This window comes from Microcaecilia unicolor, chromosome 6, assembly GCF_901765095.1.
Source record: "Microcaecilia unicolor chromosome 6, aMicUni1.1, whole genome shotgun sequence".
NCBI lineage: Eukaryota > Metazoa > Chordata > Amphibia > Gymnophiona > Siphonopidae > Microcaecilia > Microcaecilia unicolor.
The window spans coordinates 236,168,261-236,187,936 of NC_044036.1; the positions used below are offsets into that span (position 1 = coordinate 236,168,261).

Below are 19,676 nucleotides of genomic sequence, written 5' to 3' on the forward strand. Positions count from 1 at the left end.
GGTTGCAATAGTCAAGACGAGAGGTAATGAGCGAGTGGACGAGAGTTCGGGTGGTCTGTTCAGAGAGGAGTGGGCGAAGTTTGCTAATATTATAGAGGAAGAAGCGACAGGTCTTCGCTGTCTGCTGGATATGGGCAGAGAAGGCGAGGGAGGAGTCAAAAATGACTCAGAGACTGAGGGCTGAAGAGACGGGGAGGATGAGGGTGTTGTCAACAGAGACGGAAAGTGGGGGAAGAGGAGAAAGAGGGTTTGGGTGGAAAGACAAGGAGCTCAGTCTTTGCCATGTTCAGTTTCAGATGCCGGTTGGACAACCAGGCAGTGATGTCTGAAAGGCAGGCCGATACTTTGGCCTGGGTTTCGACTGTGATGTCGGGAGTGGAGAGATAAAGCTGGGTGTCATCAGCATAGAGATGGTACTGGAAACCATGTGATGAGATCAGCGAGCCCAGGGAAGAGGTGTATATCGAGAAAAGAAGTGGTCCAAGGACAGATCCTTGAGGAACCCCAACAGAGAGCGGGACGGGGGTGGAAGAAGAGCCATTAGAAAATACTCTGAAGGTGCGTTGGGAAAGATACGAAGAGAACCAGGAGAGGACGGAGCCCTGGAACCCGAATGAGGACAGTGTGTCGAGAAGTAAATTATGATTGACGGTGTCAAAGGCAGCGGATAGGTCGAGGAGGATGAGGATGGAATAGTGACCTTCGGATTTGGCAAGGAACAGGTCATTGCAGACTTTAGAGAGTGCTGTTTCTGTCGAGTGTAGTGGGCGAAAGCCCGATTGAAGCAGATCGAGGACGGCCTGAAAGGAGAGGAAATCAAAGCAGCGGCTGTGGACAGCGCGTTCAAGTAATTTGGAGAGGAAGGGTAGGAGAGAGATGGGGCGGTAGTTAGAGGGACAGGTGGGGTCAAGTGATGGTTTTTTGAGACTACAGCGTGCTTGAAGGTGTCAGGGACCGTAGCAGTGGAGAGAGAGAGATTGAGGATGTGACAGATTGAGGGGTTAACTGTAGGAGAAATGTTGGTAAGCAGATTGGTGGGAATGAGATCAGAGGAACAGGTCGTGCACTTAGAGGAAGTGAAGCTGTACTGTGAAACTGTACTGTGCTGTACTAACCACTAGGCTATTCCTCTACTAAAATCAATTCAAATTGCTGTACAACATAAATAAACTTGCAGAAACTAATCATGAACAGCTCCAACAGCATTGCAATGATTTGCAACTTCATTTATCAGATGGTGATAATAAGGACATCAATGGAACTGAACTATATGTTGAACTATGTGCCTTAAAAGATCTGTTTAAGATCGAATTGTGCCATTGTCATAATCCTTTTGAAACTCTAAAATTTGTTTTCTCAAACAACCTCCCATTCCCAAATCTGAGCATCATTCTAAGAATATTGCTGACAATTCCTGTCAGTGTGGCAAGTGGTGAGCGATCATTTTCACAGTTAAAAATAATAAAAAATTATTTGTGATCGACGTCATCGTCAATGGTGGTCGATTAGAAAACAAGCTCCGGTTCCCTCTATCTTTTAAGAGGCTTTTTCTCCCATCAAAGAGCACAGAGACCAGTGAAATAGCAGTAATAGTGTCGGGGAACGACCTACCAAGTTCGCAATCACGAAATTGAAAGATGAATCGCCTATCTGACCTCTCGCAGTTCGGTTTTTCAGCTTCGGCCGCGGACCGCATGGCGCAACCTATGTCAGAGGCCCCGCAGCTCACTCAGCGATCGGAGAGTTCGTCCCCGAAAGATTTGTTCGGCATGAATGATGGGCCTATGCTGATGAAGGTAATGCTTCTCAATGAGCTTAAAGAAGGACTCCAGGAGATTAAAGCAGATTTAAAAGCAGTCCGGGCTGACTTGACCTCTCTAGGCGCCGACCTGCGTGGCGAGATTCGGGAGTTGGGAGGACGTATAGAGGAGGTCGAAAATTGGATGGAAGAACAAGCGAAAGGAATTTCTGCACTGGACACACGCTTCACAGCAATGCAAACCGAACTCCAGGATGGAAGAACAAGCGAAAGGAATTTCTGCACTGGACACACGCTTCACAGCAATGCAAACCGAACTCCAGCAGCTCACCGAAAAGCTTGAGGATCTTGAAAATCGCAGTCGGCGATCAAACTTGAGATTTTGGGGACTGCCTGAAGTGCCGAATTATCAGGACTGCGAGGCCACCATTCAGCAACTGGTCGCAGCGCTGCTTGATGAGGCGGGAACACAGATTGCCACGGATGAAATAAAGTTGGAATGGGCCCATAGAACAATGGGCCCCACAAGAAATAATCTCCCAAAGGATATAATTGCCTGTTTCCAGGATTTTAAGATCAAAGAACAAGTGATTCAAGCGGCACGAAAAATTTCCAACTTCAAATGGGATTCCTATCCCATTGAGATCTACCAAGATCTAGCTTCTGCTACTCTGAAACGTAGAGCAGCATTGAAACCTGTCACCGTAAAGCTGCGAGAACTGGGGATCAAGTATCGCTGGAGATATCCATTTGCCCTAGCGTTTTACTATGAAGACCGAATGCACCAAGTGAAAACAATAGAAGAAGTAAGGAAGATTTTGCAAGATGGAATAGAGCGGGCATTGGCGTCAACTACACTCACCCCCAGAAAATTCATCTTAGCAGAGCGCCCTAGATGGCAACACGTGGAGAAGGGCCATAAGCAGCCCCAGAGACAGCAATCTGACAGCCGCTTAACATGACTTAATTTCTTTGCTCATTATATCAGGTTTCTATATTAATACTTTGATTATTTCAAATGTATTATGCTTAAACAGCTTAAATTAGAACTGTTTATTGTTGGATTCATAGTTTTGTCATGATGGGAACATTTATCATACGATCATGGAGGGAGCATGGAGAAAGTTTCACTTCCTCTTTTTTGTAACCTCTCTATAATAGTTATAGAGAGGATTTTGATATTACAGGAGGGTGGAGGGGGGGGGGGGGAGAGGGGAGGGGGAATGACGGTTAGAAACTATAGGTCATAATGTCTGTTGTCAATTTATTGTCTCGAAGTTGAGAGGGCTGGAGGAACACCCTGGAATCTTGCTTCTCATGAAGAGAGGGATACTGGGGCCCTCGGATAAAAGATATTACCATAACTATATAGAATGTCTAGTGTAAATTTGGTAAGCTTTAATGTAAGAGGTCTCAATACACCCATGAAGCGTCAATTACGCTTTAAAGAGCTGGGGCGTCTTAATATAGATTTAGCTTTTATTCAAGAGACGCACTTGAAGCCAGCATATGAACATCTTTGTAAACATTGTAAATATCCTTATCAATATTTTGCCTCTAAGAGAGATGGCACTAAAGCTAAAGGAGTTCTAATTGCCCTGAATGATTCCCAGCCGTGGAAGATAGATAAAGTTATTAGAGATGTGGATGGGCGATATTTACTATTATGTGTCTCTCTGGGGAAAGCGCAATACACGCTACTTAACATTTACGGCCCCAACGCAGACCATGGAGCTTTCTTCCGCCAACTGGACCAGGTGATATTGAGACATAAAGTAGGCTCATTGCTATTAGGTGGGGACTTCAATTTAACCCTTAATCCAATCTTAGATAACTCCACCAAAAAAGTGATATATGCAAAGCAGGATCGCGCACAGTTCAATGTGTTCCTGGTGAGATGACAGCTAGTGGATTTTTGGCGACAGGCAAACCCACATGGGAGGGAATATACTTATTTCTCTCAAGTCCATCAATCTTTCTCGCGAATTGACTATTGGGTGGGAGAGAAGGACCTTGGACATGAAATCCTGGCGCATCATATTGCTAGCCGCACGTGGTCTGATCATAGTCCTGTGATCTTAAAACTAAACCTTTCGGTCTGGCATACAGACCGGCCTGAATGGAGACTCGATGACTCTTTTTTGTCTGAGTTACCATATATCTTTCAATTTGAAACTCATATTAAAGAATATATTCAATTTAATGACACTAATGAAGTATCCCTGAGCGTTCTATGGGATGGGTTGAAAGCAGTATTACGAGGCCATTTTATAGCCTTGAAAGCACATATTCAGAGGGAGCGTAAAAAACAAGAAGACGCCCTAAGAAAAAAATTGTTAGACACGGAGCGTAAGCTCTATGGTAAAGCCCCACCACACTCTCCCATGTTGTTACAACAATTGCACACCTTACAACAGGAGCTATATGAGTTACAGCTGGCAGATCTCGCCGAACAGTTACAATGAGTTAGGCAATGCCACTTTGAATTTGGTAATAAGTCCAGTAAGCTCTTAGCACATAAATTTAAAAAACAGGCCTTACGTAACCACATTTTGAATCTACAAAGGGAAGATGGGGAAATAACTTCAAGCCCCTCACAAATCCAGCGCAGGTTCCAGCAATACTATGAAAAACTTTATACGCCTGATGTTGCCCCTTCAGGGGCGGACCTTCTTGAATATTTAAATAACATCGAGCTGTCAGCACTGACTGCTGGGGCTCAAACCCAGCTATCGCGCCCTATAGACCTGGAAGAAGTAACCCAGGCGATCCATTCTTTGGCCGTGGGTAAGGCTCCAGGACCCAACGGGTTTACTAACAAATTCTATAAGGTCTTTGCGAGGATCTTGAGCCCCCTTCTAGTTCGTCTATTCAACTCTTTTAGCACAGATCGGATGATCCCGCACACATGGAATTTGGCCTCTATCACGGTATTGCTGAAACCAGGCAAAAAACCCCTGCATTGCGGGTCCTATTGTCCTATCTCACTGTTGGTGGGTGATTACAAAATTTTTACTAGGATTCTAGCCACTCGCCTGCAAAGATATTTACCTACACTGATCCATGAAGACCAGGCCGGGTTTATCAGTGGCCGGCAGCCTACGGATAATATCAGACGAGCGTTACATCTCATCTATCATGCTACATTGGCTAACATCCCTTTGAGTTTGCTTTCTCTAGAGGCGGAGAAAGCATTTGATCGCGTCCACTGGCCATTTATGTTAGCAGTGATAGAGAAATTCGGTATTGCAGGACAGTTTCTTTCTTGGCTGCATCTTATCTATACACAGCCCAGGGCCATAGTAAAGGTCAATGGTAAAAGCCCTCCCTCGTTTCCTCTATACAGGGGTACAAGCCAGGGCTGTGCCTTGTCACCACTCCTTTTCGCGTTAACGGTGGAGCCTTTAGCTTGCGCAATACGATCGCATCCAAATATTAGAGGACTTGGGGTTCAGGGTAAAGAATCACGGGCTCTGCTATATGCAGATTATATCTTATTAACACTAACTAGTCCAGAAATCTCTTTTCAGGCCCTGCTCTCCATACTGCAACAATATGAGCAGGTCTCGGGCTTTTGCATCAATACGGAAAAATCCGAGGCCCTAAACATGGGCTTCCCCGCAGAACAGATGCTACAACTCAAGTCCAGATATCCCTTTAAGTGGGTGGAAGGCTCTATCCGCTATTTGAGAATTAACCTCACATCAGATTTCAATAGATTATATGATGCTAACTTTCCAGGGAAACTGAGAGAGCTTTTTGTAGAGTTGGAGCGTTGGGAGGGCTTGACTCTCTCCTGGATGGGATGCATCAGCGCAGTCATTCCTCTCTGAACAGACCACCCGAACCCTCGTCCACTCGCTCATTACCTCTCGTCTTGACTATTGCAACCTTCTCCTCGCTGGCCTCCCACTTAGCCACCTATCCCCCCTTCAATCTATCCAAAATTCCGCTGCACGTCTCATCTACCGCGTGAACCGATACTCTCATATCACCCCTCTCCTCAAGTCGCTTCACTGGCTCCCGATTCGCTATCGTATACAGTTCAAGCTTCTCCTATTGACCTTCAAGTGCACTCAATCTGCAGCCCCCCATTACCTCTCTACCCTCCTCTCCCGTATGTTCCCACCCGTAACCTCCGCTCTCAGAACAAATCATTCCTATCTGTACCCTTCTCCACCACCGCTAACTCCAGGCTCCGCCCCTTCTGCCTCGCATCACCTTATGCCTGGAACAGACTTCCCGAGCCCATACGCCATGCGCTCTCCCTGACCATTTTCAAGTCCTTACTCAAAGCCCATCTCTTCTCCCTTGCTTTTGGCGCCTAACCACCTTCTCCATTCATGATACCTACACTTACTACATAGTTTGTTACCTTTAGATTGTAAGCTCTCTTGAGCAGGGACTGTCCTTCCCCATGTTTAAACTTGTACAGCGCTGCGTAACCCTGGCAGCGCTATAGAAATGCTAAGTAGTAGTAGTAGTAGTAGTGAAAGCTGCGGCACACCAGCTATCTGCTTCAGTTTTTGTGGCAGGTAAGCTGGTATTGGCTGATGCCTGGAAACAGCCAACTGCCCCGGGATTGAGACAAGTCTTACAGAAACCGGACTATATTCACTTAATGTCTACGCTGACAGCACTCCGCGCTGGCAGTATCATATCATATCATCGTATATGGGAACCTTTTGTACATTGGTCCTCTGGCCCGGAACGCCACAACTTGCTTCAATAAACGAGACACTAATATCTATTCTCTGCAGGGGGATATGGTTGGGGGGGTGGGAAGGAGGGGATAAAGGGATATATGGCTCTATGCCTTGAGTTTGGGCCTTGTTTATTGTTCAGGTGTCAGGGTTGACGGATAGGGTTTGGATCAGCATTCTAGGGAAGGTGGTTGGAGGGGGGGAGGGAAAGTGGAGGGGATATAAAATAATAACTAATTGACGGCAATGAGCCGGCTTGATGATTCTTATGTAATCTAAATCGTGCTCATTTGTGAAATTTTTACAACTGTTGTATTAATTGTGTTGTCAATAATAATAAAAAGATTTATTTAAAAAAATTATTTGTGATCAAGTATTTCTCAAGAAAGGCTTGTAAGCCTTGCCATGATAGATATTGAGAATGATAAATGTGCCAGTTAGATATCAATGATTTAATTGCTAATTTAGTGAACATGAAAGCACGAAAAGCTAAGTGGTTGTAACCTTTTGTAAACCCTCTATTTGTTCAGCGATGCTACTATTTAATTAAAAAACAAAGGGCCTTGTTTACTAAGCCGCACTGTAGGCGTGAAAATTATTTAGTGCACGCTAATGATAGAGACACCCATAGGAATATAATGGGTATCTCTATTGTTAACGTGTGCTAATTTTTACCGCATGCTAAAAAGTTTACGCTCTACAGCACAGCTTAGTAAACAGGCCCAAAATTAAAATAGTTATTTTGAGAAAAAGGTTTGTGTGACCTACAATTTATATTAATGAGGGTGCCAGAACCCCATGCACCAGCCCTGCTTATCTATTGAACTAACAGGCTTCAAACTTATGTTGCAAATACACAACACCAATTCAGTAGTACCGCAATATGAGAACAACAATATAAGTTTGCACTCCGTTTATACATATCTCCAGCAAGAGCGCGGCACTGGGATACCACGGAGACAGGAGCCTGCCCTCGGTGTCACCAACCACAGGCTTCTCTTGGTCATATGTTTTGAAGCTGTCCTATTGTACGCACTTTTTGGAGACAAATATTGGGACAAGCTACAGCGCAGTGGGGACTGTGGTTTTCTCTCTATTCATCCTGGCTGTTTGCAGATTACAGACTTTCCAAGCTGATCCCCGTGGACTGCAGGGTTTTCTGACCCATTTGGTGCTAATGGCACAACGAGTGATAATAATACACTGGAGAGCACCTATGGCTCCAGATTTGGTGATGTGTAGGATACAAATGGTTTCTTTGCTTTCAATGGAACAACTAGCCACTCATGACGTTTCCTTTACTGGGGGAGCATTTCCAGGAGCATTTCCAGAGAATATGGGAGCAATTCTGGGCGACACTCCAGCCAGCGGACCGCAGCAGACTGTTGAACTAGTTCAGTATGTGACTTGTTTATGGGAGGGGAGGATTTGGGGTTGGAGGGAAGAGATACTTCTTACTCACACTTGATAGTTGTTGTGCTTGAATTCTATTTGTTGAATTCTCATTGTTTACAGGTCTTTCTTATAGTTTCTCGGATCATGTTGTATTTTCTGATGAACTTTTTAATAAAAAATATTTTAAACATAAAATTGAAAAGAAATGGCATAAAGCACCTGAAATGTCTTCAAGGCCCTCTAATAAATATCTTTCTCCCTATCAAGAAAAAAACTGGTAATTCTTTTTTGAAACATCAAACAAACCTCATTCCACAGTCCATATTCTGTATACCCACAGTATTAACCAGCAACCTGTTCCTTCATATCATTCCACATTACATATTGCTTCCAAACTTGAAGAAATTTCCTGTCTCCCAGTGCTCTGGGCTGATATTAGGTGTGTTGGGGGCCCCTGTAACCAACCAGTCACTGGCATTGGAGGTAGAGTTCTTAAACTCTCTGTACATGCTCTTGCTTATGTCATCATCAGTAATAAGGGAACACAAAAATGGAAACTCATTTTTGTTAGTTTTGCCAAAACTCATATCCACAAAATCTGAATGGGTGGTAAATTCGTAAAAATGAGATTTCTCTCATCTTTAGTATGGCATTGTGGGTGAACACATTTACAGATCGACAGTTCAGACACCTTGGGCGATTATGCTGGAAAACAGGTGAAAAATAAAAATGATTCATTCAAAGAATGGTACTTACATTTCTAACTGAATATGGACTACCCCTCTTTGGAAGAAGCCAATGGCCAGAAAAGGGTCCTTATTAATGGTTTCATGAAATGCCTGAGGAAAACACAAAGAAAGACTCATACTGAAAAAGGTACACAGCTTTATACTATTGATTGCTTCTTGTTGATGAGGTAAAATTCTATTGACCTAGAGAGATACAGACAGGAAATGGAAGATTAGTTAAAACAACATTTCTCAAATCTGGTTTTCAAAAACACTCACGATGACCAGTTATAAGTCAAGTTCCATTTTCACTGATGTGACTAGTCATTACCCAATAGCATAAAGCCAATAGCATAAAGCCAATAGCATAATTCCCAATCACATTAAGTAACTGTCTGCATCGGTGAAAAGCATGCGCATACTTTCACTTAGCAAATTATCCCAAGGGAAGTACTTACACACATTTACACCTGCCTAAAACTTGTGCAGATAATTTTTCTAAGTAAAAATATGGGTATAAGAGGTGAGGGAATGATGACACAAATGGTTGCACTGCTCAACAATAAAGGCATACTGAAAAGCTATAAATTGTAGGATTAAGAGGCAGCATTTTTTTATATCACTACCGAACCCCGATGCAAAATCTTAGTCAGGCATTGCCTAGCAGCAACTAAACTTAGCAGCCTCATGGAAACAAGTGGCTCCACCTTCATGAAAAAGTGGCTGATCAGAGTGTGAGGAAGCAGTTGGTTAGATTTGAGAAGCTATGGGGGCCATTTCAGAGAATGTTTGCCTACCTTCCAAGTATGGAAGAGGGTAGTGAAGAGTGTAGAGGCTTTGGGGGGGGCTGCCTTCTTTGAGGAGGAGATGACCAACTCTTGAACAGTAGAGACAGGAAGGAGGGGAGGAGGTTAGGGATATTCTGTTCTGGATGAGCTGAACAATATGGCAGACGCTTCTCTAGTATACTTCTTCTACCAAAAACCAGATGTTTATGACATCAGGAGAGTGACTCCTTATATCCAAAAAAAAAAAAAAAGAGATAATGAGGGGCATGCATACTGTCATGAAGTTTATATATTACATGAGTGAGAGTGGAGGCCTGTCTATAAACCTGAACATCAGGGTTTATGTGGATTATTCAAGTTACACTGGAATTCTGAGTTATACTTTTTTTTAATTCATAATTTCCAAATTATACGTACATGCAATATGCAAAGAAATTACACCACCTTAAGAAATAGATTTAAAAAAAAAAAAAAACCCATCACAAAACAACAATTGGTGCATTTTAATCCACATCAAGAAAACCCTGCTGTCATTTTAAACAAAAAGAAACCAGACTAGGAAAACAAAATGTAGCAGTCTCAATCATAGTGAAGACCCTACTCTATATTATTAGGAACATTCCTATATTAGAGAGTCTTAAACATATTTTGTAATACTGCTTAGGAACTTATTTTATTAGCCTCCAAAAAGGTTTTTAATTGAACACGATCAAAAAAGACAAAACTCTTCCGTTACCATCCCATCAGACATTTGCATGGGAACTTTTTGCATGGGAACTTTTTTTTTTTTATGTGACTCCCAGAGCAAGATTTCAATTCCAAGACATGCTTTCTCCTAAGTTGCGTGGCCCTAGCTACATCTTGGAAGATCTGAATTTTCTGACCATAAAATAAAATTTCTTTGTTTTTAAAATATGTTTTCAAAACTATGATCTTATGTTTCTCAGTGGAGAATGTAACAAAGAGGGTTGCTCTAGTATTTATTACATCATTAGAGCTTTCAAGGAAATTTTAGATATCAAGACTAGCATTTCCCAATGTATCTAAGCCTCCCTCAATGGGATTCTCCACTTGGAAACATTGGGAACTACAGTAACTTTGAGCAATAATTATCTCTTCTGGTTGCTGAAATTTCAACACCTTCTTAAAGTATTTATTCAGCAAATAACTAAGAGAAAGAAACCTAGTTTGGGGAAAATTCAAAAACCTTAGGTTTCTTGATCGATAAGACTTTTTCAGTCTCATCAGTCCATATCGGATCAATGGACTGTCTTTAATAGTTAAAGCTCCAGTACCTGAAGTGTCACAATCTGAAGCTCCATACCTTGGAGCTTCTTATCAACAGAGGCAAATTTCTTATCTACGTCCTTCAGCTTTTGTACCATCTCTTGAGTGAAAGTGCATAACTGCTGGATTTGGGACCTATTCATGGACTCAGTCCGCATAATATAAGAATAGCCATACTGGGTCAGACCAATGGTCCATTAACCAGTATCCTTTTTCCAACAGTGGTCAATTCAGGTCACAAGTACCTGGCAGAAACCCAAATAGTAGCAATATTCCATGCTATCAATCCCAGGGCAAGCAGTGGCTTCCCCGTGTCTGTCTCAATAACAGACTATGAACTTTTCCTCCAAGAACTTATCCAAACCTTTTTTAAAACCAGATACGCTAATCGCTGTTACCTCATCCTCCGGCTTAACTATTCCTTGAGTGAAAAAATATTTTCTCCTATTAGTTTTAAAAGTATTTCCATGTAACTTCACTGAGTGTTCCCTAGTCTTTGTACTTTTTAAAAGAGTAAAAAATTGATTCACTTCTACTCGTTCTACACCACTCAAGATTTTGTAGACTTCAATCATATCTCCCCTCAGCCATCTATTTTCCAAGCTGAAAAGCCCTAACCTCTTTAGCCTTTCCTCATATGAGAGGAGTTCCATGCCCTTTATCATTTTATGTTGATTTTCTTTGAACCTTCCAAATATCTTGCAAATTAATTTCATGTTCTTGTCTAGAAGGGCTCATACTCTCCAAAGTGACAAAAGAAACAGCTTTCGGCATAGGTGCAGTGTAAACAAAGGGCAATGCTTTGCCCACTGAAGTAGTGCGCATTTCTCCTCCAGAGGAAGGCACCATTGCTGGAGGAAGCAAAGAGGTGCTAGGCATAGATGGAGGTGTTCTCTCAGGTGAACTTATATAAGCTCTTTCAGATGAGAGAGAAAGGGTAGGCTGCACTGCAACAGAAACAGGAGTAGTAGCAAAATGTTTATCCATAGGTCCCCAAATAGTGGTACTTACAGTAGCTGCCCCTTTGGCCTAAGCCTTCCAGTCCTTTCCTCTGGTAGACATGGAAAAATCAACCTCTAGTAAGAAATCAACTTCTAGTACTTTATTATGTCTCAGTGTGCCCAAGGGACAGGGCATGCCCCTTCAGCCGCACACCTGTGGCCACGCACCACAGGGAGTGCTGGCTTTTAAGTTGTGCCCATCCATGTCCTCTCTCGTCCTGCTCACTACTACAATACCCTACCCACTCCCGTCCTCAGCATCTCTCCTATCCCCCTCCACCTTCCTAGCTCTCAACCTTCAACACTTCCTTCCTGCCATTAACCCATCCCCATTCCTCCTAAGCGCATCCCGTCTTCGTCGTCGCCCTACCTCCCCCACCCTCCTCCGCACCCTCTTGCTCCTTCTCCTGCTATCCGCGGGAGACATCAATCCCAATCCAGGTCCCCCACACCCATCCTCATCCACCTCACCATCTCTCCTATCCCCCTCCTCCTACCCATGCAAACGATTCCGGGATGTCTCCAATCTCAACTCTATTCCCCTCATCCCCCCCCCTCTTCCCTCCCCTTCTCGTGTGCCCTGTGGAATGCCCGCTCAGTCTGCAACAAACTTTCCTTCACCCATGATCTCTTCATCTCCCATTCCCTTCAACTGCTCGCCCTAACTGAAACCTGGCTCACCCCCAACAACTCTGCCTCAGTCGCGGCCCTGTGTCATGGAGGTTATCTTTTCTCCCACACTCCCCGCACAATTGGCCGCGAAGGAGGAGTCGGGTTTCTACTTTCGCCCTCCTGAAGTTATCAACCCCTCCTCCTACCGCAGTCTCACTGCTTCTCATCCTTTGAAGTTCACTCCATCCATCTATTCTACCCACTGCCACTCAGAGTTGCAGTCATTTACTGCCCCCCTGATAAGTCCCTCCCTTCCTTCCTTACCGACTTCGATGCCTGGCTCTCTGTTTTTCTTGAACCCTCATCTCCGTCCCTCATTCTTGGAGACTTTAACATACATGCTGATGACCCATCCGACTCTTATGCTTCTCAGTTCCTCACTCTGACATCCTCCTTCAACCTCCAGCTGAGCTTCACCACCCCTACTCACCAAACTGGCCATTGTCTTGACCTCGTCCTCTCCTCTACCTGCTCACCCTCCAATTTCTGCGCCTCTGCTCTTCCTCTCTCAGATCATTACCTGATCACCTTCACACTTCATCACCCTCCTCCTCAGTCCCGCCCAACACTAACCACTACTTTCAGGAATCTCCAGGCTGTCGACCCTCCCACCTTATCCTCTAGTATCGCTAATCTCCTCCCTTCCATCATATCCTCCGAGTCTGTCGACAAGGCTGTCTCTGCTTACAATGCCACTCTCTCCTCTGCTCTGGACACCCTTGCACCATCCATCTCCCGTCCCACAAGGCGTACTAATCCCCAGCCCTGGCTGACCCCTTGCATCCGATACCTTCGCTCCAGCGCCCGATCTGCTGAACGCCTCTGGAGGAAATCTCGCACCCATACTGACTTCATTCACTACAAATTCATGCTGTCCTCCTTCCAGACCTCCCTATTCCTTGCCAAACAGGACTATTACACCCAATTGACTAATTCTCTCGGCTCCAACCCTTGTCGTCTCTTCGCCACCCTTAACTCCCTCCTCAAAGTGCCCTCCGCTCCCCCCCCCCCCCTCACTCTCTCCTCAATCACTGGCTTACTTCCGCGACAAGGTGCAGAATATCAACCTCAAATTCACTACCAAGCCACCTCCTCCTCTTCACCCTTTAACCCACTCCCTCAACCAATCAACCCAGGCCTTCTTCTCCTCTTTTCCTGATATCACCGAGGAGGAAACCACCCACCTTCTTTCCTCCTCGAAATGCACCACCTGTTCCTCTGATCCCATCCCCACCAACTTACTAAACACCATCTCTCCTACTGTCACCCCCGCCATCTGTCATATCCTCAACCTCTCTCTCTCCACTGCAACTGTCCCTGATAACTTCAAGCATGCTGTAGTCACACCACTTCTCAAAAAACCATCACTAGACCCTACCTGTCCTTCCAACTACCGCCCCATCTCCCTTTTACCCTTCCTCTCCAAAATACTTTAACGCGACGTTCACAGCCGCTGCCTTGATTTTCTCTCCTCTCATGCCATCCTTGATCCGCTTCAATCAGATTTTCGCCCTCTACACTCGACAGAAACGGCACTCACTAAAGTCTGTAATGACCTGTTCCTTGCCAAATCCAAAGGTCACTACTCCATCCTCATCCTCCTTGACCTATCTGCCGCTTTTGACACTGTCAATCATAATTTACTTCTTGCTGCACTATCCTCATTTGGGTTCCAGGGCTCTGTCCTCTCCTGGTTCTCCTCTTATCTCTCCCACCGTACCTTCAGAGTACATTCTCTTGGATCTTCTTCCACCCCCATCCCACTCTCTGTTGGAGTTCCTCAGAATTCTGTCCTTGGGCCCCTTCTTTTTTTCAATCTACACCACTTCCCTGGGCTCATTGATCTCATCTCATGGTTTCCAATATCATCTTTATGCTGACGACACCCAGCTTTATCTCTCCACACCAGACATCACTGCGGAAACCCAGGCCAAAGTATCGGCCTGCTTATCCGACATTGCTGCCTGGATGTCCAACCGCCACCTGAAACTGAACAAGGCCAAGACCGAGCTCATTGTCTTTCCACCCATAGGCGTATAAGAGGCTTGGGGAGGCTAAGCCTCCCCAGCCCAACCCTGACCATCTTGTGTTTCTTCTGCTGCTCGCCGTCATTTTTACTGCACTGTTCTGCCTCGGCATCGGCGATTCAGAGTCAGCCTTCTGCCAGCGTCTGGGCTTTCTCTTCAGGCGTGTCTCACTCCCTCCCAGCTCTGCAGAAAAGAGGAAGTTACGTTAGAGTCCAGGACGCCCCTGAGGAGAAGCCCCGATGCTGGCAGAAGGCTGACTCTGAGTCTCTGAATTGCCGGTGCTGAGGGAGAACTCTTCAGGGCAGTAAAAATGATGACCGGAGACAGCAGGCAGCAGAAGAAACAGGGAGAAAGATGCAAGACTCCGGGGGGGGGGGGGGGGGGGGGGGGGGGAGAGCTGCCCAAGATGAGTGGAAGTGAGCCTTTCTAGCCCAGTAAGTAAACAAGGAAGCCAATTTGGTTAATGTGTTTCCCCAGCGTGACATCCTCACTGCCTTCAGCCCAAACAAAACAAACTTTTGAGCTGCTGCATCCAGGTTGTTCTTGATTGTTGATCGTAACAAGGCTAAAGCTGTTTTTGTTAATAGGCACGGTATTGCAGCTGGTAGAAAAAGCGATTATAAACTCTGTAGTTTGTGCTTATATATCCTGTTTCTGTTTCTTGAGAGTTTATCTGAGTTTATCTTGTTGTACTCTGCCTTGGGAAGCTGGTGTTATAAAGATGATAGAATACTGTATATTGAAATTAAATGTAAGTAGAATTAAACTCACCTTTCATTGGGGCACATGGAATCACATTTTAATGTCATCTCATTTGTAGGAATTTGCATTTTAGATACACAACTGGATTATTCTGTTTTTAGGCATGTTTCACGGACAAGTGGTTTTATAGGTCAAAATAAAGATAAATATTTTTTTAATGCAGATCTCTTTTGTTTAAACATAACTAAATGGGCTATAAGCCCCTAATGGTGTATTAGGTTCTGCCCAGTGTAGTATTTTTGGTACAGTAAAGTTCTGAGTGTGTTTTTGCACAAAGATGTGCATAGTGTTTTGCAGTTGAGCGATTATGGTTAGTATATGCTTTGAGCAACCACTTTATTCTTTGACATATGTATCTAATATCTAAATTTAATAAAAGGTATTAATTTTGACTTTTATTTTTATTCTGTGTGTTATCAGACAATTATGGATTTAAGCTCCACCCCTGGCCCCACCCCTCTCCGCCCCCTTTAGCCTCCCCAAACAGTTGAGCCAACGACCGCCTATGTTTCCACCCAAACCCACTTCTCCTCTCCCTCCACTCTCTATTTCAGTTCACAACACCCTCATTCTCCCCGTCCCATCTGCCCACAACCTTGGAGTCATCTTTGACTCCTCCCTCTCCTCTGCCCATATCCAGCAGACAGCCAAGACCTGTCGCTTCTTTCTCTATAACATCAGCAAAATTCGCCCCTTCCTCTCTGAGCACACCACCCGAACTCTCATCCACTCTCTCATCACCTCTCGCCTTTACTACTGCAACCTACTCCTCACTAGCCTCCCACTTAACCATTTATCCCCCCTTCAATCCATTCAGAACTCTGCTGCCTGTCTCATCTTCCGCCTAGACCAATATGCTCATATCACCCCTCTCCTCAAGTCACTTCACTGGCTTCCGATCAGGTACCGCATACAGTTCAAGCTTCTCCTACTAACCTACAAATGCACTCGATCTGCAGCCCCTCATTACCTCTCTACCCTCATCTCCCCTTACGTTCCTACCCGTAACCTCCGCTCACAGGACAAATCCCTCCTCTCAGTACCCTTCTCCACCACTGCCAACTCCAGGCTCCGCCCTTTCTGCCTCGCCTCACCCTATGCTTAGAATAAACTCCCTGAGCCCATACGCCAAGCCCCCTCCCTGCCCATCTTCAAATCCTTGCTCAAAGCCCACCTCTTCAATGTCGCTTTCGGCACCTAACCATTGTACCTCTATCCAGGAAATCTAGCCTGCCCCAATTTGACTGGCTGCACTTTTTGTACTTTAGATTGTAAGCTCCTTTGAGCAGGGACTGTCCTTCTTTGTTAAATTGTACAGCGCTGCGTAACCCTGGTAGCGCTTTAGAAATGTTAAATAGTAGTAGTAGTAGTACTTCTGGGCACACTCCTGCTGACATCACAAGAGCGTGCCTCCAACCTCAGGAATGCCAGGACCGAAACTGCGCTTACTAAAGTCTCCAATGACCTATTACTTGCTAAATCCAGAAGTCAATATTCCATCCTCATTCTTCTTGATCTTTCCGCTGCTTTTGACACTGTCGATCACAGCATACTTCTCGATACCCTGTCCTCACTTGGATTCCAGGGCTCTGTCCTTTCCTGGTTCTCTTCCTACCTCTCCCTCCGCACCTTTAGTGTTCACTCTGGTGGATCCTCTTCTACTTCTATCCCTCTGCCTGTCGGCGTACCTCAGGGTTCTGTTCTTGGTCCCCTCCTCTTTTCTATCTACACTTCTTCCCTTGGTTCATTAATCTCATCCCATGGCTTTTCCTACCATCTCTATGCTGATGACTCCCAAATCTACCTTTCTACCCCTGATATCTCACCTTGCATCCAAACCAAAGTTTCCGCGTGCTTGTCTGACATTGCTGTCTGGATGTCTCAACGCCACCTGAAATTAAACATGACCAAAACCGAGCTTCTCATTTTTCCCCCCAAACCCACCTCCCCACTCCCCCCATTTTCTATTTCTGTTGATGGCTCTCTCATTCTCCCTGTCTCCTCAGCTCGAAACCTTGGGGTCATCTTTGACTCTTCTCTCTCCTTCTCTGCTCATATCCAGCAGATCGCCAAGACCTGTCATTTCTTTCTTTACAACATCCGTAAAAATCCGCCCCTTTCTTTCCGAGCACTCTACCAAAACCCTCATCCACACCCTTGTCACCTCTCGTTTAGACTACTGCAATCTGCTTCTTGCTGGCCTCCCACTTAGTCACCTCTCCCCTCGGTTCAAAACTCTGCTGCCCGTCTCGTCTTCCGCCAGGGTCGCTTTACTCATACTACCCCTCTCCTCAAGTCGCTTCACTAGCTCCCCATCCGTTTTTGCATCCTGTTCAAACTTCTACTAACCTATAAATGTACTCACTCTGCTGCTCCCCAGTATCTCTCCACACACGTCCTTCCCTACACCCCTTCCCGTGCACTCCGCTCCATGGATAAATCCTTCTTATCTGTTCCCTTCTCCACTACTGCCAACTCCAGACTTCGTGCCTTCTGTCTCGCTGCACCCTACGCCTGGAATAAACTTCCTGAGCCCCTACGTCTTGCCCAATCCTTGGCCACCTTTAAATCTAGTCTGAAAGCCCACCTCTTTAACATTGCTTTTGACTCGTAACCACTCGCCTCCACCTACCCTCCTCTCCTCCTTCCTGTACACATTAATTGATTTGATTTGCTTACTTTATTTTTTGTCTATTAGATTGTAAGCTCTTTGAGCAGGGACTGTCTTTCTTCTATGTTTGTGCAGCGCTGCGTATGCCTTGTAGCGCTATAAAAATGCTAAATAGTAGTAGTAGTAGTAGTAACAGATGGAAACACTGGACCCTCTTAGGAGTCTCTCTCCAAACACCTGCTTCTCCTCCAGATAACAACCGGACTCTAAGCAGCCACAGGAATATGATTATATTAATTAAACTTGTTAAATATCATTGGATATAAATTGTGTCTTGGTGAAAAGCTCAAGAAAAAAAACATATTTTAAGTCTATTTTATAAAGGCAGCAAAGGCATATTTAAATTTGTACATGTATTTTATAAAGCATCTCAGTTCTGCTTCCATTCTGCCCAAACCATACCCCTGGATATACCTACACAAGGTCTGAGTAAAAGTATCCACAATCTTTTGCCACACCTAGCTTTTACACATGTATATGGCCATGCAGTTTTATAAAATGGCCTTTTCTGCCTATAAAACTGGCTTTACACACAGAAAACCCTTTACATAAATTACCCCCAGTTGTCCTTGCATACACTGCTCTGCCTAAGAATGTTTCCCAAAGGTGAACTCTACAAGCTTAATAACTGACATTTTTCTAGTACTACTACTACTACTACTACTACTATTTAGCATTTCTATAGCGCTACAAGGCGTACCCAGCGCTGCACAAACATAGAAGAAAGACAGTTGACAGTTCTAGCTGTGGCTTTCACCCTTCCTTGCCCTTAGCAATATCCACTGCACAAATGACATAGCCAGTTGTCAGCGATACAAGCTTGACCAACTGCAGAAGATCACTCCTCTTTTCTTTTCTTTCCTTAGCTGGAACATGTAAACAAGTCAACCAGCTGTTCCTGGTAAGAAACATGTCACCTCCTTCTATTATATCTATATATTAGTTGACATGAAGGCCCATTTTAGACAGAAAGCAAACATCAGAATTGAGACATCCAGGAAGATGAACATGTAAGGGCTCAGTCAGCAGGAGACAACCAAGTGATCCCCAGTGGCACATAACTGGGCAGTGCTGTTGAAAATCCAGGGAGACCATGCTGGCACTATCTAGGTGCTGGGGCACTGCAGAGGTGGAATGTGGGCAGAACAGGGAGTTATCCAGTTAGCGGTGATTTTCAGCCTGCTAATGGGATAAGTTAGACAAAAGTTAGGACAGCTGTAGCCTGGACAATTTCAGGCAGCCAGGCAAGACCTGGATATTCAATGTTGGTATCTGAATTAGGCCTGGCATTGAATATCTGAGTCAACTTCAGCCTGTAGCAGCCAGCACCTTAAAAATCACTGACCACCCTGTCTGGATATCGGACCTCTAATTTTTAATACTTAATCCAAACTCTTGGCTTCCCTCATTTCTTTTATCCTTCCTCACCCCTACCTGTGTTCTTACCACTGTCATACATACATATATCTATCTATGCATTCATTATTTTAAAAAAATAGTTTGTTAAACCATTTCTGTCCTAGGAAAGGTAGGAATGCATATATTTCTTTAATTAAGGTTATTCGTTCAGTTGATCAAACCAAGACAAATGTGTGCATTCTTCAAGACAGGTCAACAAATCTCTTTTAAAGGAAAAGGTTGTATTTGGCAACGTCTGAAGGGCCATGGAGCAAATCTGTCCTGAGATTGATGAAACCACTTTGGCACTTTGTGAATTTACTTTGAATTTTCCCCAGATTTGCTGGAAAGTTTTCAAATAATTTTCCTAGCAAATCTCAGGAAAGCTGCATTACCCGTTAACTTCATCCCATACTGAAATTTCCCCAACCTGTGTTTGACCTGTTTTTATGTCCTCAGATAAGTGCAACCTTTCTGATTTTCTA

General features: G+C 44.5%; 1 protein-coding gene across 1 annotated transcript in view; it reads right to left on the minus strand.

Moving 5' to 3' along the window:
- NOXA1 (NADPH oxidase activator 1) overlaps positions 1-19,676 on the minus strand; it is a 590,376-nt gene that overhangs the window by 529,163 nt on the left and 41,537 nt on the right. Inside the window, 1 exon segment of the mRNA XM_030206681.1 lies at positions 8,614-8,696. Within this exon segment, the coding sequence (XP_030062541.1) occupies positions 8,614-8,696 (83 nt within the window).